Raw genomic sequence first — 21,735 nt, 5'->3', positions numbered from 1 at the left:
ATAATATTTGTTTGTGAAAACATATTTTTTTATAATTACAAAAATGCTAATTTATTTTCTAATTTTTTAAATTTATAGAGAAAGTTTGAGAAACATCTTTTCATTATTATTTTTTTTTTCCAGATTTTTAACTTTTGTTTTGCATGTGGGAACATGAAATTCAGATCTTAGATTTTAATTTGTACTGATTATGTATAGATTTGTTTCAAATTCATACAAATATAAACTTAAGCCAAAAATTCATGACTCCAAATGTATAAACAAATTTTTTATTTTCATTTTCAATTAAAATATTAAAAAATTTTAAAATAAGTTGAAATTTTTTTATAATTTTTTTAAAATTAAAACAAAATAATTTTTGTTTTCATAATTAAAGGACCCTTATGTACCCTCTAAACTCCCAAGCTAACAACAAAGAATATATTATCTAACCTTATATTTAGGGATGATTTTTAGATCTTAGATTTTAAATTTATTTAAAATTAAATAACACATAGTATAATATTTTTTAAAAAAATTATATAAATTCAAATTCAGAAAGTAAAAAGAAATTCTTATTTACTATATTAGATCTCAATGTTCATGAATTTGAGTACTTATTTATGAGATAATTATATTGGAGATTTTAAACTCAAATATTGGGATGCACATGCAAGGAGAACTAGAATGGATGCGTGTAAAAATGGGCTGCTTATGTAGATCCAGTTTAATTGGCCCAAAGGGCTCAGGCTTTTTCCTTTGTGAGCCGTGGGCCAATGGCAATTCAGTAGCCTTTACTAACAGAACGGCCCATCTTTAGAGCTCTGCTTGCAGAAACCGGTTCAACCGACTCGCATACGGTCTCAAACTCTGAAACTCGTATGCCCGGTTCATTTCTTTTCATTTTCCCTCGAATACAGCCTCCTAGGGTTTCAAATGTGTGTTAATCCTGCTTAATCATCGTCTTCTTCTTCTAAATCAACAGCATTTGGTTTCTTTTCGGATCTTCCAGATTCTAACAGTCAAATAGGGACCCTAATTGGAACTGTTATCTAGCATGGCGGTGATGGAGCAGTGGGGGCGTAGCAAGAGCGTCGCGAAACGCTCGAAGAAGTATTTGGAAGAAGCCTTGTACAAGAAGCTCTTCAAGGAAGGAAGTTCAGAGGTGAGCGTTCGACGGCAGTTGAATGACTTTCTCAAAAGCTCCAAAAGAGTCTACAAATGGGAGGTTGGCGACTCCATCAAGAAGCTTCGCCAGCGCAACAGATTTTACCCTGCTCTTAAGGTCAGGTACAGCTGTAGATTCTTTTATGCTTCGACTGTTCTATTTGCTCATATCTTGATATGGATGCAGACTCAAGTGTGTTATTTTTTGCATTCATTCTTGTTTTGAAATGCTTTAGGAAATGGGAATAAGCTACTTCCGGCATTTGACCATAAAGACGGTTGTCTGTTCGTATACACTGGGCGTGTTAGGTGCTTGTTCAGAGTATGGCATTGGCTCAGTACTTGTTTGATACTTGTTTTAGTTCTCATTTTTGAACCCACTGTACAAACTCAGCAAGTTGCAATTGTTTATGCTAAAATGCGACCATAAGAAAAATTTATCATACCCAATTCGGACGAACTAGGCTCTTCATTGATTTTCTCTGTGTTGATATTAAGTTTTATGGAAAATGATAACAAATAAGACTTTATAAAAAATCTTGTGCCTCAGAGTCCAATTTGGGTGTGATATCTCCGAGTCCAATTTGGCTGTGATATCCCTGATTGGCAGTAATGGTGTTACCAGTGACAGCGAGTGTCTTCTTGATTTTACTGATGTTATGGATCCATAGTACTCAATGGCCCGACAGTTCTACAAATTTAAAATTGATATGTATTCCAATTTAAAAAATTGAATACAGAACTATCAATGGTATAATTTATAGCAAGATTTCAATAATTTAAAGTTGATATGCTTCCCACAAAAAAAAAAAAAAAATACTATGCTGATGATCATATTTCACACTTCTGATAAATAAAATGGATTCTTTATGGCAAAAAGCGTTTTGAGATTCTAGTAACTAGCATTTACTGGATTCTGGCTAAGGTGATTTCTGGTGACAAGATGCAAGATTATAGTGATTGGTGTTTGCTAGTTTCTGGTTAAGGTGCTTTCTAATAGGTTGAGTGGGGGTCTTGGGGTCAGTTCATGTGTGAACCTTCAGTGGCCTTTGCTTTTTGAAGTCCTGGTGTAGAGCTTATTGGGGTGTTTTAGATGTAGTGATACACTGTCCCTTTTGTTTTTCAATCAAGTATTTAGAGGATTTTAGGGTCTATGATTAGCTTATCAAGAGTGGATTGGTGGGTATTAGTTTAAATGAGGCTGTTTTATCTGATTTTTTATGATGGTCAGTTGTGTGGTCCAAAAGTGTCCTCTTGCATACGTTTTCTGTTAAGATTTTAACCCTCAAGTGTTGTCTTTTAGGGATCTAGTTGTTTAGAGTGTTTTTTTTTGGGCGGGGATTTTATAATTTTTATTAGCTTACTTCAGGCTTGTTTGTCTTTAGTTCCTTAAGATTATCTTTGTTTTTATTTAATATTCTGTGCTGGTTGTTGGTATTTTTTGTGGTTGGAGATGGGAGGTGGGAGACGCTGAGAGGGCGTCTATTTGATTTGAATTGCTTCTGACTGGAGGGGTGTCTAAATTGGTTCACTTATTTAATGAACTGGTTAGATATCAAAGGCATTTGGTGGCATATCATAAGTTTTTTTGAATTGGTTTGACCAAATCAGACTTATTCGAATGTCTGATTCAACACAACAACAACAAACCAAGCGTTAAGCCCCACTAGGTGGGGTTGGCTGCATGAATCCTTTTCCACCAATGTCTAATTCAACAAAAGAAAAATTCAGAGGCCACTTTTCCATTTTTGCCCTTGTAAAATTAAAAATGGCAAAATGTCCAACACTCAAATGGAACCCAATCTCCCTTCCACAATTCACACTGCTGAAAGGCCACAGCTGCTGCCCATCCAGCACTCTCTCCAGCTGTTTCCTCCCTGACAATGTGCACTAGCTTCCCTTTTTGGTATGTGCATTGCTTCTTCTTAATTGTGGCATATTGAATTTTTATTTAGTTTTTCTAACAACTTCCCATTGTAAAAATAGTGCATTATCCATTGTCGCTACTGTTTGTGGCATATTGAATTTTTAATTAGGTTTTCTAACAACTTCCCATTGCAAAAATAGTGCACCATCCATTGTCGCTACCGTTTGTGGCGTATTGAATTTTTAATTAGTTTTTCTAACAACTTCCCATTGTAAAAATAGCTCGCCATCCATTGTCAGACTAGCCACCATCAATCCTCATCACAACCTAATTAGGAATATGAGCTGCTTCTTAACTGCAAAAAATAATTAGATAAATAAAGAAATTAATTAGCAGCTTTGACCTTTCTATTTCAAAATTCATAAAACCTAATGTGTGTTTGTGTAGGCTAGAGTTATGACAATATAACATCTGTTAGTGATGATACATTACTTGAAATTTTGTTGAAACTAAAATAAATATATATTTTTAACAAAAAATTGTATTTTTTTATTCAGAATTTCAATTATTAAATAAATATTTTTCTTGAAAAATATTATTTATATTAAATCAAATACTTTGATTTGTGCAATTATGTATTATTTTTATTTTACTCTGTGCAGTTTAGATTATAAATTGGAAAATAGCACATATTCAAAAATTATATGCCAAACAGTTAAAACAAATCAGTATTCACATTTAGTGACGGGATGAAGTTGAAATTAAAAATTGGTTCAGAATCGTAAATGAATTCAGTGTTCTTAATTTTAGTAAATGTCCCCTTAAGAGTCAAATTTGGTGAGGGGGGTTGGAATTGAGAAATATAGGCGATAAATATATTGCTTTGGTGGTGTATTTTAAAAGGCTCTATTTGAGGCTTCCCTCAAGATGATGAATGGCTAATACTCCTTGAAAGTCAGTTTAGAATACCAAATCCGAAAAAGCCGAACACATTATACACTAAGGCTTTCACATTTGTACAGAAGGCATGCTTTTTGTGCCTTTTTAGGTGAGGATTATGCATTTTGGTTTGTGAATCTTAAGTTATATTTGGCTAAAATATTTTAACCACATGTTTATGTGAAAGGAATGTCCTATTATGAGCTGACCTCTTTAAGTCTTGAGACTCAACATTTGCAAAATAGTCGATTGATGCATCATGGATCTTGAAAATAATTTGATCTTTATAATTTTATAACTGTTTCTTGATATGATTGTTTAATGAATTCAAGTTAGAATTTTTGAATGGCCAAAAGATAGTTTGTAGATTATAATGATTTTGTACATTTTATTTGTAATTTTTTTAATTTTTTATTTGTTTTAAAAATGTGTAATTTATGTACATATTTTTTTATCTAAAAATTGAATTCTCAAAGGGTTGCACCTCAATGCCTTAAGGCTTATGCCCCCACTCATAAGGTCTAAAATGCCTCACCTTATGCCTTAGCCTTTTAAAACAATGCATTGGTGGTAAATGTTCTCCTCCTTTGAAGTCTTGAGGAGTCCCTTTGCATTGGGTGATCCACATTATGTATGGACTATGAAGTCCTTCCCAATGGTTTGGATGCTACAAATGTCACCACTGACACTTATGCAAGGGCTTGGAAATGCATTTCTCAAGTTCATACATCTTTTCATTCCTTTGGTATGTTTCATTTGGGAAATGGGTTGAAATTGGGATTTTCTTCATGAATTGGGAAATTGTGTCAATGCTCGTCTATGGGGTTTTTCACTTTAATGGGAATGAAAGTTCTTGAAATTTCTTCTTTTGGAGACATTTGAAAGGTTTGGAGTCTTTTCAACCTTGGATGCTTTAGGATTTTTTTTCTTGGAGATCTTTAAAATAAAAAAAAAAATTTATTTAACTCATCTGTTTAGTTGTGATCATTTTCCAAAGATTCCTTCTAAAATCAAGGCCTTTACCTAGTTTATGATCCATAACTGGATTAACACTAATGATTTTATAGGTGAGAACTGAGGTGGTCAAACAAAGCTTTGTCTTTTGTTTTTTTTTAATGTTCTGTGTGTCCAGAATAGTGTGATGCATTGTTACACCCACCAATTGGGCCCCACCTAACAGGCTTGGTGGACTAAAGCAGAAATAAACTTCTTATGCAGAATAGTCCAAATCTGTCATCTGAAGTCAATAGGTGCATATCAAATACAAATATCTTAGATTGTCCAAAATCACTGTGAATTTCCAAAAATGAGAAGACTTGTAGAGACCCAATCAAATGAATCTAAACAACAGAAAAAATACAAATGTCAAAATAATAAGAACTCATGCGGAAGAGAGACCGGATAGTTGATGACACAGCCTGATCTCTCTATAGATGGGAGAAAACACAGGAGAGTAAGAAAGCTGCTCAGATGCTGCGAAGTAAACTTTTAGGATGAATGGAGCTTAGTCAATGGATAATAAAGCATTTCAAGGGCTACGCTAGTTTGTCAACAAACATAGCCTACAGTTCATAAAATTTAAAAATTCAAATCATAATGAAGTGGACAACCATCAACTCATCAAAATCAAGCACTACGTCCCTTTGCCTATTAGAAAAGAGACAACAATTGTGCTTTTGGTTAGGACCAACATCAGAAATGTTTACAAAATCCCTTTTAAAATGGTGTGGATGGTTTGTGGTTGATTATGGATGTATAATGTGGATGAAAGGGAATGTTATGCTAGTGCCCATAAGAGGTTTTGGGATAGATATCTTATTTCAGAAGCAATACCTTAACGAAATAAGAAGACTGGGAGAAGAGAATCATAGAAATTGTAGAAAATCGTAGGAGGGAATAGAAAGGGGGGTGAAAGGACTTAAATTAAAATAAGGGAGAAAAGGACAAAAGAGGGTAGATTAAAGAAAGAGAGAGATAAAGCAAGAGAAGAAGAGAAGGATAAAAGGCATTGGACTTGTTTAGCAATGGGCTATTGTATGACATGTAAATTGATCGAAATGCCCTTTACAAGGCGCATATATTTATACCCATCTCCCAGTCAACTTGAAGAGTTACAAAACAGTTCCATAATTACTCCAAACTCTTTGCTGAACTAAACAATCGTCAATCATATGCTTGAAAGACTCCCTACTAATAAAATGTTGGTAGTAGTTGTTGTTGATTATGCATAATTCTTCATCAATGACTCCTTCCTTCTAGAAGCTTTGAATTAATAAGAAAACCATGCTTAGGATTATCAATTAAGGTTATGCAAGTTTTCTCCTAGGTCAACCCTATCTATCTTGGCGACATTTGGCTTGCAAAACCTAGGTGATTCCACATTTTAATTCCTCAAATGACTACCTTGCCTAGTCGATATTTGACTTGTGCCTTGCTTGCTGATGCTTGACTTGCGCCTCGTTCATGCAACCATTCATTTAGTTGCTAGGGCAACTAGATAACAAATGGTTTGCCTCACTTGGGCAACTAGGCGACAAGTGGTTCCCATCACTTGGGCAATTGTGTGATGTTCATCATGTGCCTTACTTGGACAACTTCCTTTGTCGCTTGGTTTATGATCATATTTTGAGAGGGTGCATGAAGATTGCATAAACATTTTCGTAAGTATGCCCTCTATCTTCCAATTCAAACCTGGAGTTACAAGAAATCCCCCGATATTAGCTCTTAAATGCAGCAAATTATTAAATTACCCTGTAGTTAACAGATAATCCAAATTAAAATGGAATTCCTCGATTCGGATTCTTTGTTACAACATCTTTCAATTATTTCCTTCTTTCTTGAGTGAGCCTGATTTGGTAAATCTCTAGGTCAAATTCATAGGCAACCTAAGTGACAGTTTAAGGCGATTAATGCATGGCTTGCCTCAGTTTCTTGTTGTTTCCAAAAGTCTTTATTTGACTTCTAGACCAAGGTGAACCTTTGTAAGTGAATGCAGCCTAGCTGTACAAACTCAAACAAGGTGAGGGACTCCTTCAGCTGCCCACTCTTCTTGCCATCTTTGTGTTTTTTTCTACTTTATGGGTGATCCTTGCTTGAGCAGATGGGGCTTAGGTGAGGGAACCTACCATTTATTTTTCTTTTTCAAGAAACTTTGCATCTTTATGGGGTAGCACACTAAGATTGCGCAAATCAATGCCCCAATAACCGCCTTTTTTGCTTATGCATTACTTAAATCTTGTGGCCATGGTTCTAGTATGTGTCCAGATTGGCCACCTAATCCCTTGACTCAAAGCAACATGCCATGCGCTATGTCTATTGTGCTCACGAGTCACGTCCTTTGTGATTTTTAGAGTTTAAAGCATTGAAGTTTTTGGTATGCTCTTAATTTTTGCGTCATTGTTCTATTTAAACCCTTCCTGTTCTTCTCTTATCATTCTTGATTCACTCTTTTATAAGACGAATCTTTTTAAGTCCTAAAAGGAGGACTTAAAAGTAAAAATAGGTGACCTAAGGAATCCCTCACCTTATTCGAGTTCATACACCTAGACCACATTCGCTTACAAAGGGTCGTCTCAATTCAAAAGCTTAATAAAGATTTATGGGAACAATGAAAAACTAAGGCGAGCCATGCATTCTCGTCTTAATTTGTCAATTAGGTTGCCAATGAAGTTGGCATAGAGATTTTACCAAATAAAGCTCACCCAAGAATGAAGAAAATAATCAAAATTCAACTGTAATAAAGAGCCTGAATCAGGGAATTCCATTTTAGTTTGGATTACCCGTTAACTATAGGATTTCTTGTAACTCCATGTTTGGGAGGCTAGGGGAGTATAGATATGTGAAATGTTTGCGCAATGTTTGTGCACCCTTTTGGAATATGATTATAATCGAAGCGACAAGGGAAATCGCCTAGACAAGGCACATGACGAACATTGCCTGGGCATAAGGCAATTGCCCAAGCAATGCAAACCATTTGCCACCTAGGTGAAGTGAACCATTTGTTGCCTAGTTGCCCTAGTGGCTAATTGGAGGATCGCCAAAATGAATCACAAGTCAAACATTAGCAGGTGATCACAAGTCAAATATTGACCAGGCAAGTTAGTAGCTTGAGGAATTAAAATGTGGAATTGTCTATTTTTTGGCAAGCCAAATGTCGTTAGGATAGAAAGGGTTGTCCTAGGAGAAAACTTGCATGACCTCAATTGACATACCTAAGCATAGGATTTTGATCAATTCAAAGCTTCTAGAAGGAAGGAGTCCTTGATGAAGAGTTATGGATTGTCAACTACAATAAATTCAACATTAAAAAGGTAAGGGCCTTTTATTGTTAGGTAGACTTTCAAGCGTATGATTGTTTAGTTTAGCAAAGATTTTGGAGTAATTATAGGGACGGTTTCGTAACCCTTGGAGTTGACTAGGATATGGGCATAAAATGGTGTGCAAACTATCATATAAAGGACCTTTCAATCAAATTAACATATAATACAAGCCCAATGCTAAATATGTACATTGCCTTTTATCCCTCTCTTCTTCTCTTACTTTATCTTCCTTTGTCTTTAATCTACCATCTTCTAATCTACGTATTTTCACTTGTCTCTCTTCTCTCTCATTCTACGATTCCCTTCTTCTAAATCCCCTTATTTCATTAGCGTATTCCTTTTGAAAGAAGATATCTATCCGATTACCTCTTAAGTCTCTAATGGGAACTGGCATAACGATCCCTGTCACCCACGTTACACATCCATAATCAACCATAAACCATCCACACTTTCTTAAAAAAGGGTATCTATACACTTTTTTGTCAAAATTTTAATAAATATCATGGGATTAAGCTTATGAGTCATGCAATAAAACTGTGGAAAGTGTAGTTGAGCAAAGATTAAGATTATGTTTAATTTGCAGAATATGTATTTCCAGGAATAGATTAGTTTTACTAGGTTAGTTATAATTAGTTATACAAGAAATTATGTCGTTATTATAAAGAAAATAATAATGTGAAATATTTTATGAGTCCATAATAAGGAATAGATAAGGAATAACTATTCCCAAATTTCATCAGGGGGATGTCTATTCCTTTCATATTTCATGTTGAATGAAATGATTGGGAATATACAAGGAATAACTATTCCCTTGATTTCTAAATTTTAAACTATATTCCATCTTATTCCAATGAATGACTATTATGCTGAACCAAACGAGCCGTAGGGTTAAAAACGAGTCTTAGAAAATCAATTTGATTTTATGCTTGGGAGATCTATTATAGAATTTGTATGTCATTTAAGAAGATTAATGGAAAAGTTTAGTGAAAAGAAGAGGGACTTGCATATGATTTTTATTATCTTAGAGAAAGTATATGATACGGTACCTAGGAAAGTTCTATGGTGGGTTTTAGGGGAAAAAAAAAGCGTATGTAATAGGTGTACCGATGTCATTAAGGGTATATATGACGGAGTAATGACTAGAAATTTTTGACTGCTACTTAGTATTGGCAAAAGGTCTGAAAAGTATCTAAAAATATCAAATTTAGATATTTGCACCCTATGTAGGACTATAGGTGGAGAAGCTAGGGCATTTCCAATCATAATAGGTTTACATCAAGGATTTGCTTTGAGCCCTTATCTTTTTGCTCTAGTGATGGATGAACTTACTATGAGCATCCAAAAGTAGATTTTGTGATGTATGTTGTTTGTAGATGATAATGTCTTGATTGATGAAACTTGGGGTGAAGTAGAATCTAAGTTAAAATTATGGAGAGAAACTTTAGAATCTAGAGGTTTTAAGATTAGTAGAATTAAGAAATAATATATGAAATGTAATTTTAGTCATAGTAGGATGAATATTGGAGAAAAGATTAAGATTAAACTTGATGGTCAAGTAATCAACAACACTAGTAGATTTCAATATCTTGGATCTATAATGCAACTAAAGGAGAGTTAAAGCAGGTTGTGTAAAATGGAGAAGTGTTTCGGGTGTGGTATGTGATCGTATAATACCCTTAAAATCTAAAGGGAAGTTTGATATTGTGGCTGTAAGACCAGCTATGTAATATAGATCAGAATGTTGGGCAACTAAGAAATAACATATCCCAAAAGTGAAAGATGTTGAGATGAGAATACTAAGGTCGATGAGTGATATAACGTTAAAAGATAAATTAAGAAATGAACATAGTTGTAGTAAGTTACGTACAGCTCCTCTAGAAGATATGGAGGGGTGACTCAAATGGTTTGAGCATGAGCAACAAATGTTAAATAGTGTACCAGTGAGAATAATTTCTGTTTAAAGAGGTGCTTTCTTGGATAATTTCTTATTTTATTTTATTTTTATTTTTATTTTTTTCCTTTTTGTTCATTGATTTTTTTTTCTTTCTTTTTGAGGATTTAGTATCCTTGCTCTGATTGTACATTCTCTTTCTCGAAGGAAATTGCCCATGATTTTGTAAATTGGTAGAAAAGGGTTCTCACCTAGTGGTACTTAAGACTTGGTTTGTTGTTATTTCCATGTATCCTTAGTTTCTTCAACTACAGAAAAAGCAGTGGATACATGTTGTCAATCACATTGCAAATAAAAAATATCTTTAAAAGGCCCCTTGAGGAAAGAGCAATCAAACCTGCTAGGGGTCTAGAGCCCTCCATACTCGCTTTAGTCATGGCTGTGGATTAGAGGTACATTCTTTGAAGACTGCATGACTGTTTGGTACTAACCCATGTACCTTAATAATGATGCAACTATGCCTATTATTCTGTGTCATAGTTACCAGCAAACACTAACACCCTGGCAAACTATGTATTGATACAAACATTCCAAAACATGGTATAATTTTGTTCTAGAATGCTAAATCTAATGATCCAAAGCTTTATTTCAATGTCTTTCACATAACTGAACTTTTTACTAGTAAAAGTGGGGAGTCATCTCATTTTAATTCTATTTCTGTCATTATTAACCTATTCCATGACAGAAAATCTCTTCTAGATTTAGAAACAGCTCAACATCCTCTCCACAATATAGAAGTGCCATTACACCTTTTTCACCAATATATCTAAATAAGTATGCCCCTAACATCCCACATTTTAGAGCATATGCCATTACTGCATGCTCCGGTTACCATTCCATGAACAAGAATGTTCCACTTTCTAGGTGATATTGGTCTGTGTCTTAGCATAGTCCTACAGGATGCACACCCTCGGTGCTCTTTGTAGTTGTGAAAAGACTCGGTAATTGTCGACTTTGTAGCTCTATATACTTAGTCTTTGGATGCATCAATCTTCTACTGACTATTGCCATGTTGCTCGATTGACTTCAGTAGCTCTCTTGGATTATATCTAAACCTCTTCATCAACTTATCTACCAACCTGCTAGATTTAACTCAAGTTTTCGTATGTGCTTTAGCGTATTGATGGTTAGGAACTTAAGATTATAAGACTTTCTCTAAAAGATGTTCTCAACATTGAGTTTCCTACCATATGCTGTCCAACCAACTTTTTCGTATTTTTTTTTAAAAAACTATCATTGTATCGCTGTTGTTATTCATCCATTTGATATCCTTGCCTTGATTAATTTTGTACTCCGTTAGTGCCTTCTCAAACAAATGCACTGATGGAAACTTTAGTCCATTCAGTAGAATGAGGTTTTGCACGTCTTTTTTTTATCTACACACTCTTCAAACCAATTACCTCATTGGCCATGATTTTCTTCATCTGAGCAGACCATAGGCTATACTAACTCAGTTCTCCTAGCATAGTTTGAAAGTTGTTCACCTTTACCTATTCTATTGGTACCTTAGTAGTTGTAACCTTGTAAGTAGGGGTGGGGAAATGGGTCGAAACCCAACGGGTGACCCGTGACCCTTCCATTTAAAACGGGTTTGGGTTTAGGCAAGTCAACCCGTTTATAAACGGGTCAACCTGTGATGCTCCCGTTTATAAACGGGTCAACTCGGGTTCGGGTTGGGTCACTTGAATCCAATAATTTCTAAATTCCCATTGCTTCCCCTTCTCTGCAACTCTCGAACTCTAATATTTCCCCCAACCCTCCGAATTTCCTTCTCCGCCTAGATCTCCGATCAGAGAAGCACAATGAAGGCCATCGCCATTCTCTTCGTCGCAGTTGTTCTAATCTTCGCTGCTGTAGCGTCGGTGCAAGACATCGATGCTCTGACTACGGCCTCGACGCCGTCCTCGAATTTCCTTATTCTCCGCCTAGATGTCCAATCAGAGAAACACAATGAAGGTCGTTGCTGTTCTCTTCTCCGCAGCTGTTCTAATCTTAGCGACTATAGCGTCGGTGCAAGACATTGATGCTCCAACTTTGGCCTTGACGCCGTCGATAGAGACTGGATCCGCGTACTCCACGGCGATCTCTGGAGCTGCCATCGGCGCGTCACTCTTGGTCTCCTTGATGGTTTTGTTGAAGTAGTAGATCTGTGATTGATTTGTTTTTTTTAGATGTAGGATTGTAGGTATACTCGAGTTGCGGTCTCCTTGATGGTTCTGTTGAGTGTCAAGCAGTAGATCTCGGCTGCTTGATTTGTTGATGGCTCTATTGAGTGTTGAAGCAGTAGATCTCTGCCGCTTGATTTGATTTGATTGGGTGCTTCTTCAGATGGGTTCTTTTTTTTTAAAAAAAATATGAAATGTTTAAAATTTTTGAAAATAAATAAATTATATTTTTAAATGGGTAACCCGTGACCCGATTGTTTAATAAACGGGTGGGTTAGGGTTTACCTGGTTGTGACCAGGTTAATCTCGACCCGTTTATGACCCGACCTGTTTACGACCTGCTCGGACCCGGCCCTTGAACCCGTTTTGCCACCCCTACTTGTAAGTCTTGTAATACATTGCCCAGCTTCTTCCCTTTGATTGGCATTGACATTGGCGTCAAACATGTCATTGTCATCATAAAGTGCCTCCCTCCAAAATGCATCTTCCTTACCTCATAATTATTTTCAGCATCATACCGTAGCCCATCCCATCCTGTTCATCTAGTTCTGTTGTGATGCTGCACATCTCCAGTTATTGCTTTCTACATTGGTGCAATGGTGCCTTGTATTGACGCAATGTGTAATGGTTTATACTATGTTTCATGTTCTTAAATTTCCATGTAATTGTCAAAACTTTCACTTTCTGACCCAGGAAATCAGAATGGCCATCAATTTTTTCTTGCAAAATTTCCACTAAATGGTTATCAAAATTTACTAGAATCTCAAATTTTCAGAATATTTTTTTGACTATGGAACAAATTTTCCTTGAAATTGGAATTTGAGATTCAAAACTCAAATTGAAATTTCTCTTAATAGATAGATCTCCCTTCCTTTATGAAGATAAAGATTCTTACAAGATAGTTATGAATGATAATTTTTGTACTGTTGAGATTTTTTGCAAATTTCAACTAAGATATTAGCTGCAATAATTTTTTTTGCATTTAATATCTGAATTAATTATATTTGCATGATAACTATTATTAGCTAATTTGTGAATTTCATTTATGTTAATTGAATATGTTCAATATGGTGGTTGTATCATAGTGAGTACTCTGTCGCTTCTGAAGTATGTTGAAAAACCTCTGGGCAATGAAATCTAACACTAATGTTAATGTTTGCATTTCCTGTATATTTTTTACGACAAAAATTCCTCTTGAGAAAATTGCACTCTAATGCATAGTTTAGTGGGTTTTTAGGCAGGTTGCACAATGAAATGTACTCAGTAAGTGTTTTTCACATGGAAAAAGCAAGTGCATGAGTGACTGGAAATGGTTTCACTGCCTACTTCAGCCATTTGGGAGTCAAAAAAAAAAATCCAATCAAATGAGAGATGTAAAGCCTGCATCACAATTAATTATTGTTGGATACAATAATACATAATGATTACTTTAATCTGTAACAAATATTTTTTAGCTTACATTTTTGTTTTGACCGCATTAAACAAACTGATGCACATCATCTAACACAGTATCACTAAAATTCTATTGCTGTTTGTCTGTCTTGATGTTCCTGTGTTCTATCCTTTGGGCTCTGTTGAGTTTGTTAGTTCCCTTTGCGCTTTGTAGAGTAATTGCAGTTCGTTTTATATTGGCATCATTTGACATTGTGCATGGGGTGTAGAATTGAAGGCATTAAATCATTTGACATTGTGCATGGGGTCTATAATTGAATGCATCAAATAGATTTGAACTACATTGTGAATGGAGATTGCATTTATGAAAGGGTTCTATGGGCAAACTAGATGTGTCATTACCTAATAAAATGCTTTTGGTTCTGAGTTCATCGCATGTTGGTTCTAGGTCTTCTCTATTTTTGTTATATAGCGATACAACTAAATATGAGGGAGTTGCTGGTCATATCTTAAAGTTATTTGGGATTTGTAAGCCTGTTTGGTTTTAGCCACATTGAAAAACCAAGCATTTTAAGATTGTTATTTAATTCCATGATCAACATATACTATTCAATATCAATGGATTGCAGTTAATTTGGACGTCATCTACTTTGCAATGATCATTGATTTGTATGAACCAACAACAAACAACTATTTCATTCCATGATCAACATGTACTCTTCAATATCAATGGATTGCAGTTAATTTGGACGTCATCTACTTTGCAATGATCATTGAGTTGTGTGAACCAACAACAAACAACGAAAACAATAAGCCTTAAATCCCACTAGATGGAGTCGGCTACATGAATTTTTTTTCTTCAATTCACCCCGTCGAGAACATTTTCCTGTACTAGGTTAAGGGCTGACTATTAAATCCTTTCTCACTACCTCATTCTAAGTTATTTTAGATCTATCCTACCCTTTTTCATGATAGAAACAATAACTCACTCACTCCTCATAGGTGCTCTACTAGGCCCGCATTTCAAATGCCCAAACCATCTACGTCAACCCAACCCCCCCCCCCCCCTCTCTTATCTTGTCTTCATCGGGTGCTATGCCTAAACATTGCATATATGTTCGTTCCTTAGGTTATCTTTTAGTGTTATACTATTCATCCTCCTTAACACTCACATTTTGATAACTTTTATTTGTTGTACATGTTTTTAGTTGTCTAACATTCTAAACTATAAAACATAGCTGGCCTTAGAGTTGTCTTATAAAACTTTCATTTTAATTTAAAAGAGTATTCTATGAGCATACAACATGCCTAACACACTCCTCCATTTTACCTTACCTGCTTTAATTCTATGTATTACATCTTCAATTTCTCCTTCCACTTGCATATCAATATCAATGGATTGCAGTTAATTTGGACGTCATCTACTTTGCAATGATCATTGATTTGTGTGAACCAACAACAAACAACGAAAATAATAAGCCTTAAATCCCACTAGATGGAGTCGGCTACATGAATTTTTTTTCTTCAATTCACCCAGTCGAGAACATTTTCCTGTACTAGGTTAAGGGCTGACTATTAAATCCTTTCTCATTACCTCATTCTAAGTTATTTTAGATCTATCCTACCCTTTTTCATGATAGAAACAATAACTCACTCACTCCTCATAGGTGCTCTACTAGGCCCGCATTTCAAATGCCCAAACCATCTAAGTCAACCCAACCCCCCCCCCCCTCTCTTATCTTGTCTTCATCGGGTGCTATGCCTAAACATTGCATATATGTTCGTTCCTTAGGTTATCTTTTAGTGTTATACTATTCATCCTCCTTAACACTCACATTTTGATAACTTTTATTTGTTGTACATGTTTTTAGTTGTCTAACATTCTAAACTATAAAACATAGCTGGCCTTAGAGTTGTCTTATAAAACTTTTATTTTAATTTAAAAGAGTATTCTATGAGCGTACAACATGCCTAACACACTCCTCCATTTTACCTTACCTGCTTTAATTCTATGTATTACATCTTCAATTTCTCCTTCCACTTGCATATCAATATCAATGGATTGCAGTTAATTTGGACGTCATCTACTTTGCAATGATCATTGATTTGTGTGAACCAACAACAAACAACGAAAACAATAAGCCTTAAATCCCACTAGATGGAGTCGGCTACATGAATTTTTTTTCTTCAATTCACCCGGTCGAGAACATTTTCCTGTACTAGGTTAAGGGCTGACTATTAAATCCTTTCTCACTACCTCATTCTAAGTTATTTTAGATCTATCCTACCCTTTTTCATGATAGAAACAATAACTCACTCACTCCTCATAGGTGCTCTACTAGGCCCGCATTTCAAATGCCCAAACCATCTAAGTCAACCCAACCCCCCCCCCCTCTCTTATCTTGTCTTCATCGGGTGCTATGCCTAAACATTGCATATATGTTCGTTCCTTAGGTTATCTTTTAGTGTTATACTATTCATCCTCCTTAACACTCACATTTTGATAACTTTTATTTGTTGTACATGTTTTTAGTTGTCTAACATTCTAAACTATAAAACATAGCTGGCCTTAGAGTTGTCTTATAAAACTTTTATTTTAATTTAAAAGAGTATTCTATGAGCATACAACATGCCTAACACACTCCTCCATTTTACCTTACCTGCTTTAATTCTATGTATTACATCTTCAATTTCTCCTTCCACTTGCATAATATATCCAAGATATTGAAATCTACGAAAACAATGAGCCTTAAATCCCACTAGGTGGAGTCAGCTACATGAATTCTTTTTCTTCAATTCACCCGGTCGAGAGCATTTTCCTGTACAGGGTTAAGGGCTGGATATTAAATCCTTTCTCACTACCTCATTCTAAGTTATTTTAGATCTATCCTACCCCATTTCATGATAGAGACAATAACTCACTCACTCACTCCTCATAGGTGCTCTATTAGGCCCGCATTTCAAATGCCCAAACCATCTAAGTCAACCCCCCCCCGCCTTTTATCTTGTCTTCATCTGGTGCTATGCCTAAACATTGCATATATGTTTGTTCCTTAGGTTATCTTTTAATGTTATACTACTCATCCACCTTAACACTCACATTTTGACAACTTTTATTTGTTGTACATGTTTTTAGTTGTCTAACATTCTAAACTATAAAACATAGCTGGCCTTAGAGTTGTCTTATAAAACTTTTATTTTAATTTAAAAGGGTATTCTATGAGCATACAACATGCCTAACACACTCCTCCATTTTACCTTACCTGCTTTAATTCTATGTGTTACATCTTCAATTTCTCCTTCCGCTTACATAATATATCCAAGATATTGAAATCTATAAAAACAATAAGCCTTAAATCCCACTAGGTGGAGTCGGCTACATGAATTCTTTTTCTTCAATTCACTCGGTCGAGAGTATTTTCTTGTACTGGGTTAAGGGCTGGCTATTAAATCCTTTCTCACTACCTCATTCTAAGTTATTTTAGATCTATCCTACCCTTTTTCATGAAAGAAACAATAACTCACTCACGCACTCCTCATAGGTGCTCTACTAGGCCCGCATTTCAAATGCCCAAACCATCTAAGTCACCCCCCCCCTCTTTTATCTTGTCTTCATTTGGTGCTATGCCTAAACATTGCATATACGTTCGTTCCTTAGGTTATCTTTTAATGTTATACTACTCATCCACCTTAACACTCACATTTTGACAACTTTTATGGTTGTACATGTTTTTAGTTGTCTAACATTCTAAACTATAAAACATAGCTGGCCTTAGAGTTGTCTTATAAAACTTTTATTTTAATTTAAAAGGGTATTCTATGAGCATACAACATGCCTAACGCACTCCTCCATTTTACCTTACCTGCTTTAATTTTGTGTATTACATCTTCAATTTCTCCTTCGCTTGCATAATATATCCAAGATATTGAAATCTACGAAAACAATAAGTTTTAAATCCCACTAGGTGGAGTCGGCTACATGAATTCTTTTTCTTCAATTCACCCGATCGAGAACATTTTCTTGTACTGGGTTAAGGCTGTCTATTAAATCCTTTCTCACTATCTCATTCTAAGTTATTTTAGATATATCCTACCCCTTTTCATGATAGAAACAATAACTCACTCACTCCTCCTCATAGGTGCTCTATTTTAGGCTCGCATTTCAAATGCCCAATCCATCTAAGTTAACACCCCCCCCCCCCCTTTCCTTATCATGTCTTCGTCTGGTGCTATGCTTAAACATTGCATATATGTTCGTTTGGTTATCTTTTAATGTTATACTATTCATCCACCTTAACACTCACATTTTGACAACTTTTATTTGTTGTATGTGTTTTTAGTTGTCTAACATTCTGAACTGTAAAACATAGCTGGCCTTAGAGTTGTCTTATAAAACTTTTATTTTAATTTAAAAGGGTATTCTATGAGCACACAACATGCCTAACGCACTCCTCCATTTTACCTTACCTACTTTAATTCTGTGTATTACATCTTCAATTTCTCCTTCCGCTTGCATAATATATCCAAGATATTGAAATCTATTTTTGCTAATAATTTCTTGGTTATCAGTTCAATCTTCTCTCCATTACTCCTTATGTAACTGAAATTGCATTTTATTTATTTTTTCTTATTCCTGCTTATCCTAAAACCTTCGGACTCTAATGCGGTTCTTCTAAACTAGGCTTAGTTTCTAATTTTTTAGTGAAGTTGGGTTGCTCATTCAGCCTTTCTCTAGCTTTTTTCCTGATGCTTTCTTATGATGGCAGTTCCCCTTGTAAAGTTTTACTTTTTTTTTTTTTTTTTCTATTTTAGTGGGTAAATTAATCTATACTGTAATTTTCTATACTAAGTTTGTTGGTATACAGCTTTCAGAAGCAATGGGAAGAAGAGGCATGAACAAGACAGTCAGTGACCAAGCAATTCATCTTGACCTTGTTGCAAAAACTCGAGGAATCGTTGATTCAGAAAATTACTTTATTGATCTTCCTGAAACATCAAAGAACCATCTCACGTATGGGGCACTTCTCAACTGCTATTGCAAAGAATTAATGACTGAAAAAGCAGAAGCTGTAATGGAAAAGATGAAAGAACTCAAGCTTGCTTTAAGCTCCATGCCTTATAACAGCCTCATGACCCTCTACACAAAAATTGGCCAGCCAGAGAGGATCCCATCTGTCATACAAGAAATGAAAGCATGTGATGTCATGCTGGACACCTTCACTTACAATATCTGGATGAGGTCTCTTGCCGCCGTCAATGATATTTCTGGAGTTGAGAGGGTTATTGAAGAGATGAAGAGGGATGGCCGAGTTGCTGGGGATTGGACAACGTACAGTAATTTAGCATCAATTTATGTTGATGCTGGCTTGTTTGAGAAGGCAGAAAAGGCACTCAAGGAACTGGAGAAGAAAAATGCATGCTGTGATCTTTCTGCTTTCCAGTTCCTAATTACGTTGTATGGGCGAACAGGGAATTTGCTTGAAGTTTATCGAGTATGGCGTTCTTTGAGGCTGGCTTTCCCTAAAACTGCAAACATAAGCTATTTGAATATGATCCAGGTGTTGGTTAACTTGAAGGATTTACCAGGTGCTGAGAAATGTTTCAGGGAATGGCTATCTGGGTACTCAACATATGATATTCGGATTGTCAATGTCCTCATTGGAGCTTATGCAAAAGACGGTTTGTTAGAGATGGCTGAGAAGCTGAGGGAGCAGGCCCGGAGGAGTGGGGCCAAGCCTAATGCTAAAACTTGGGAGATCTTTTTGGATTATCATTTGAGAAATGAAGAAATTAATTCGGCAGTTGATTGTGTTGCAAATGCAATCTCTTGTGGCACCTCAGATGGTGGAAAGTGGGTACCATCACCTGAGATTATTGAGACTCTGATGAAGCATTTTGAACAAGAGAAGGACGTGGAGGGTGCAGAAGGTTTTGTGGAGAATTTGAAAACAGTTATGGACATCCTAGAGGTGGAAGTTTTTGAATCGCTGATAAGAACATATGCTGCCGCTGGGAGGACAAGCCCCATAATGCGTCGCAGGCTGAAGATGGAGAATGTAGAGGTCAGTGAGGAAGTTGACAAATTGCTTGATATGGTGTGCATGGAGTGAAAATTATTCACCAGACAGGCCCCATAATGCGTCGCAGGCTGAAGATGGAGAATGTAGAAGTCAGTGAGGAAGTTCACAGATTGTTTGAGGTAGTAAGCATGGAGTGGGTGAAAATTATTCACTGCTCATTTTTTCTCAAAGTTCTCGTGTTAAAAGTGGTTTTTTAATGCAAGTTTTGATCCTGCCCTATTATGCCTCCCATTTGTACTTTTTTGGGTCTTGAGTTGACAAGCATGTTACCTCTAGAAGACCATTCCTCGTGCTGCTTAGTTTGTACGGGTACATTTTTCATAAATATGCTTTGACTGCCTATAGGTTATCTGTCTGGGGGTTTAGGCTTAATCAGTGGCTCCTTGTATTGCAAGGCATGGGATCTGGATAAAACCTAGGCTCTTTTGGTGGAATGCTTGGTTGCTGCATAAAATTTAAAAGCAGTGCTTGGTTAACATGTGCTATATGCCTGCTGTGCTGCCAAACGAGATAAAAGCTTGGCCTAGATCTGGTGAAGTATTGCTTTTCTGGACGTACATATACCTGAGTAGGATTTACCCACATGATAGTACTCCTAAGTAGCTTAGATATTAAATGTAGAAGTCCTTGTCCAATTTTGTTTGGCCATTGGGTCTTTTGCTTCTCATGAAGGAGTGCTTAACCTTCCTTATATGATCAAAATTTCTGTAGTGCATCTTTGATGTTAGTTTGTAGTTTGGACTTTGAATGCTGGTTCTCCTTGATCCACAACTAAAACAATACTTTCTGCCAACTGAGTGGGTTGGAAGCTTCGGATTGCATTGTCTATCAGGAATAGAGCAGACTGTTAGTTTAGGTATGAGGGCCAAATTGTGCCACAATTCAGATTTCTATTCCTAAATAGGCTCTAGCATTATGTTAGAAAGAAGTTTCAAGTGGATGCTTTAACAATTTGCGAATGAGTTGTGTTCATGCCAGAAGTTTAAAGTTTAAATCTTGAAAGAGAGGTCACATAGTTCCCGAGTTTGGAGGCTTTGTAAGTTCAAATCTTGACGAGAGACGGGGTACAGGATTGCCTGGAGAAATTATTTAAAACAGTTTAGATTCTTCCTTTTTGCCTCTTTCATAGGCCTATTTTGTATCATTGCTGTTTTTTGTTTCTATTTTTCTGCTGTGAAGAATCATATTATAAACATGCATTTGTTTATGTTGTTAGTTTTTTACTTATGTTGATGGTTTTTAGTTATTTTCCAAAAAATTAAAAATCAGTTTTTTTTATATATGATTTTCAATTGTTTTCGCAATTTGTTGCTAGAAATTTTAATATTCATTTTGTACACTTTTGAAATTAAAATTAAAATTAATTGATCATATGAATTTAAATATAATTAAAAGAAAAATACATATAAATTCAAAAAAAAAAAATAAAATCAATCCCAAAATATTTTATTATTTTTTAATTATCAAGTTTAATAAAATTTTATTGTAAAATATAATTTGAAAGTAAAATAATTATAATAAATTTTATTTTATCATAGTAATTTTTTAATGTGTATTATTTTTACTCTTATTTTGTTAATCATATTTTTATAATATTATTTAATTTAAATACAAATGAATGTTTTTTAATTAAGTTTTTAATTTGTATTAGTTTTATAAATGTTGACCAAATAAATTGCTAGTTTTTTAGTTTTTAGCTTCTAATTTTTAACAATGATAGCAAACGTTCCTGTTTTAAGTTATTTGGGGGTTCTCATAATCTAATTATTGGAATATCTCTTGAGAGCAATGTATATTATATATTACTATCAATCAATAATTTTTTTCTTTTGAAGTAATTACATCTTTAATGTCATAGATGCAGAGTACAGCAAAT

At 35.3% G+C, this 21,735-nt stretch overlaps 1 protein-coding gene across 2 annotated transcripts; it reads left to right on the top strand.

Annotated features, from left to right (window-relative positions):
- The first annotated feature begins 836 nt into the window (after positions 1-836).
- On the top strand, positions 837-20,201 carry LOC131145028 (large ribosomal subunit protein mL101 (rPPR4)). Of its 2 annotated transcripts, none has more exons than XM_058094054.1 (2): positions 837-1,264; positions 18,645-20,201. In XM_058094054.1, the coding sequence occupies exons 1-2, from the start codon at positions 1,037-1,039 to the stop codon at positions 19,887-19,889; spliced, it is 1,473 nt and encodes a 490-aa protein (XP_057950037.1). In that variant the 5' UTR covers positions 837-1,036; the 3' UTR covers positions 19,890-20,201. The 2 variants fall into 2 exon arrangements, with proteins under 2 accessions (XP_057950037.1, XP_057950038.1); XM_058094055.1 differs by having other exon boundaries at positions 840-1,269; positions 18,652-20,201.
- The last annotated feature ends 1,534 nt before the right edge of the window (positions 20,202-21,735 follow it).

The sequence above is a fragment of the Malania oleifera genome, chromosome 12, assembly GCF_029873635.1.
Source record: "Malania oleifera isolate guangnan ecotype guangnan chromosome 12, ASM2987363v1, whole genome shotgun sequence".
In the NCBI taxonomy this organism is placed as follows: Eukaryota; Viridiplantae; Streptophyta; class Magnoliopsida; order Santalales; family Ximeniaceae; genus Malania; species Malania oleifera.
This window is presented reverse-complemented; position numbering and strand designations above follow the sequence as displayed.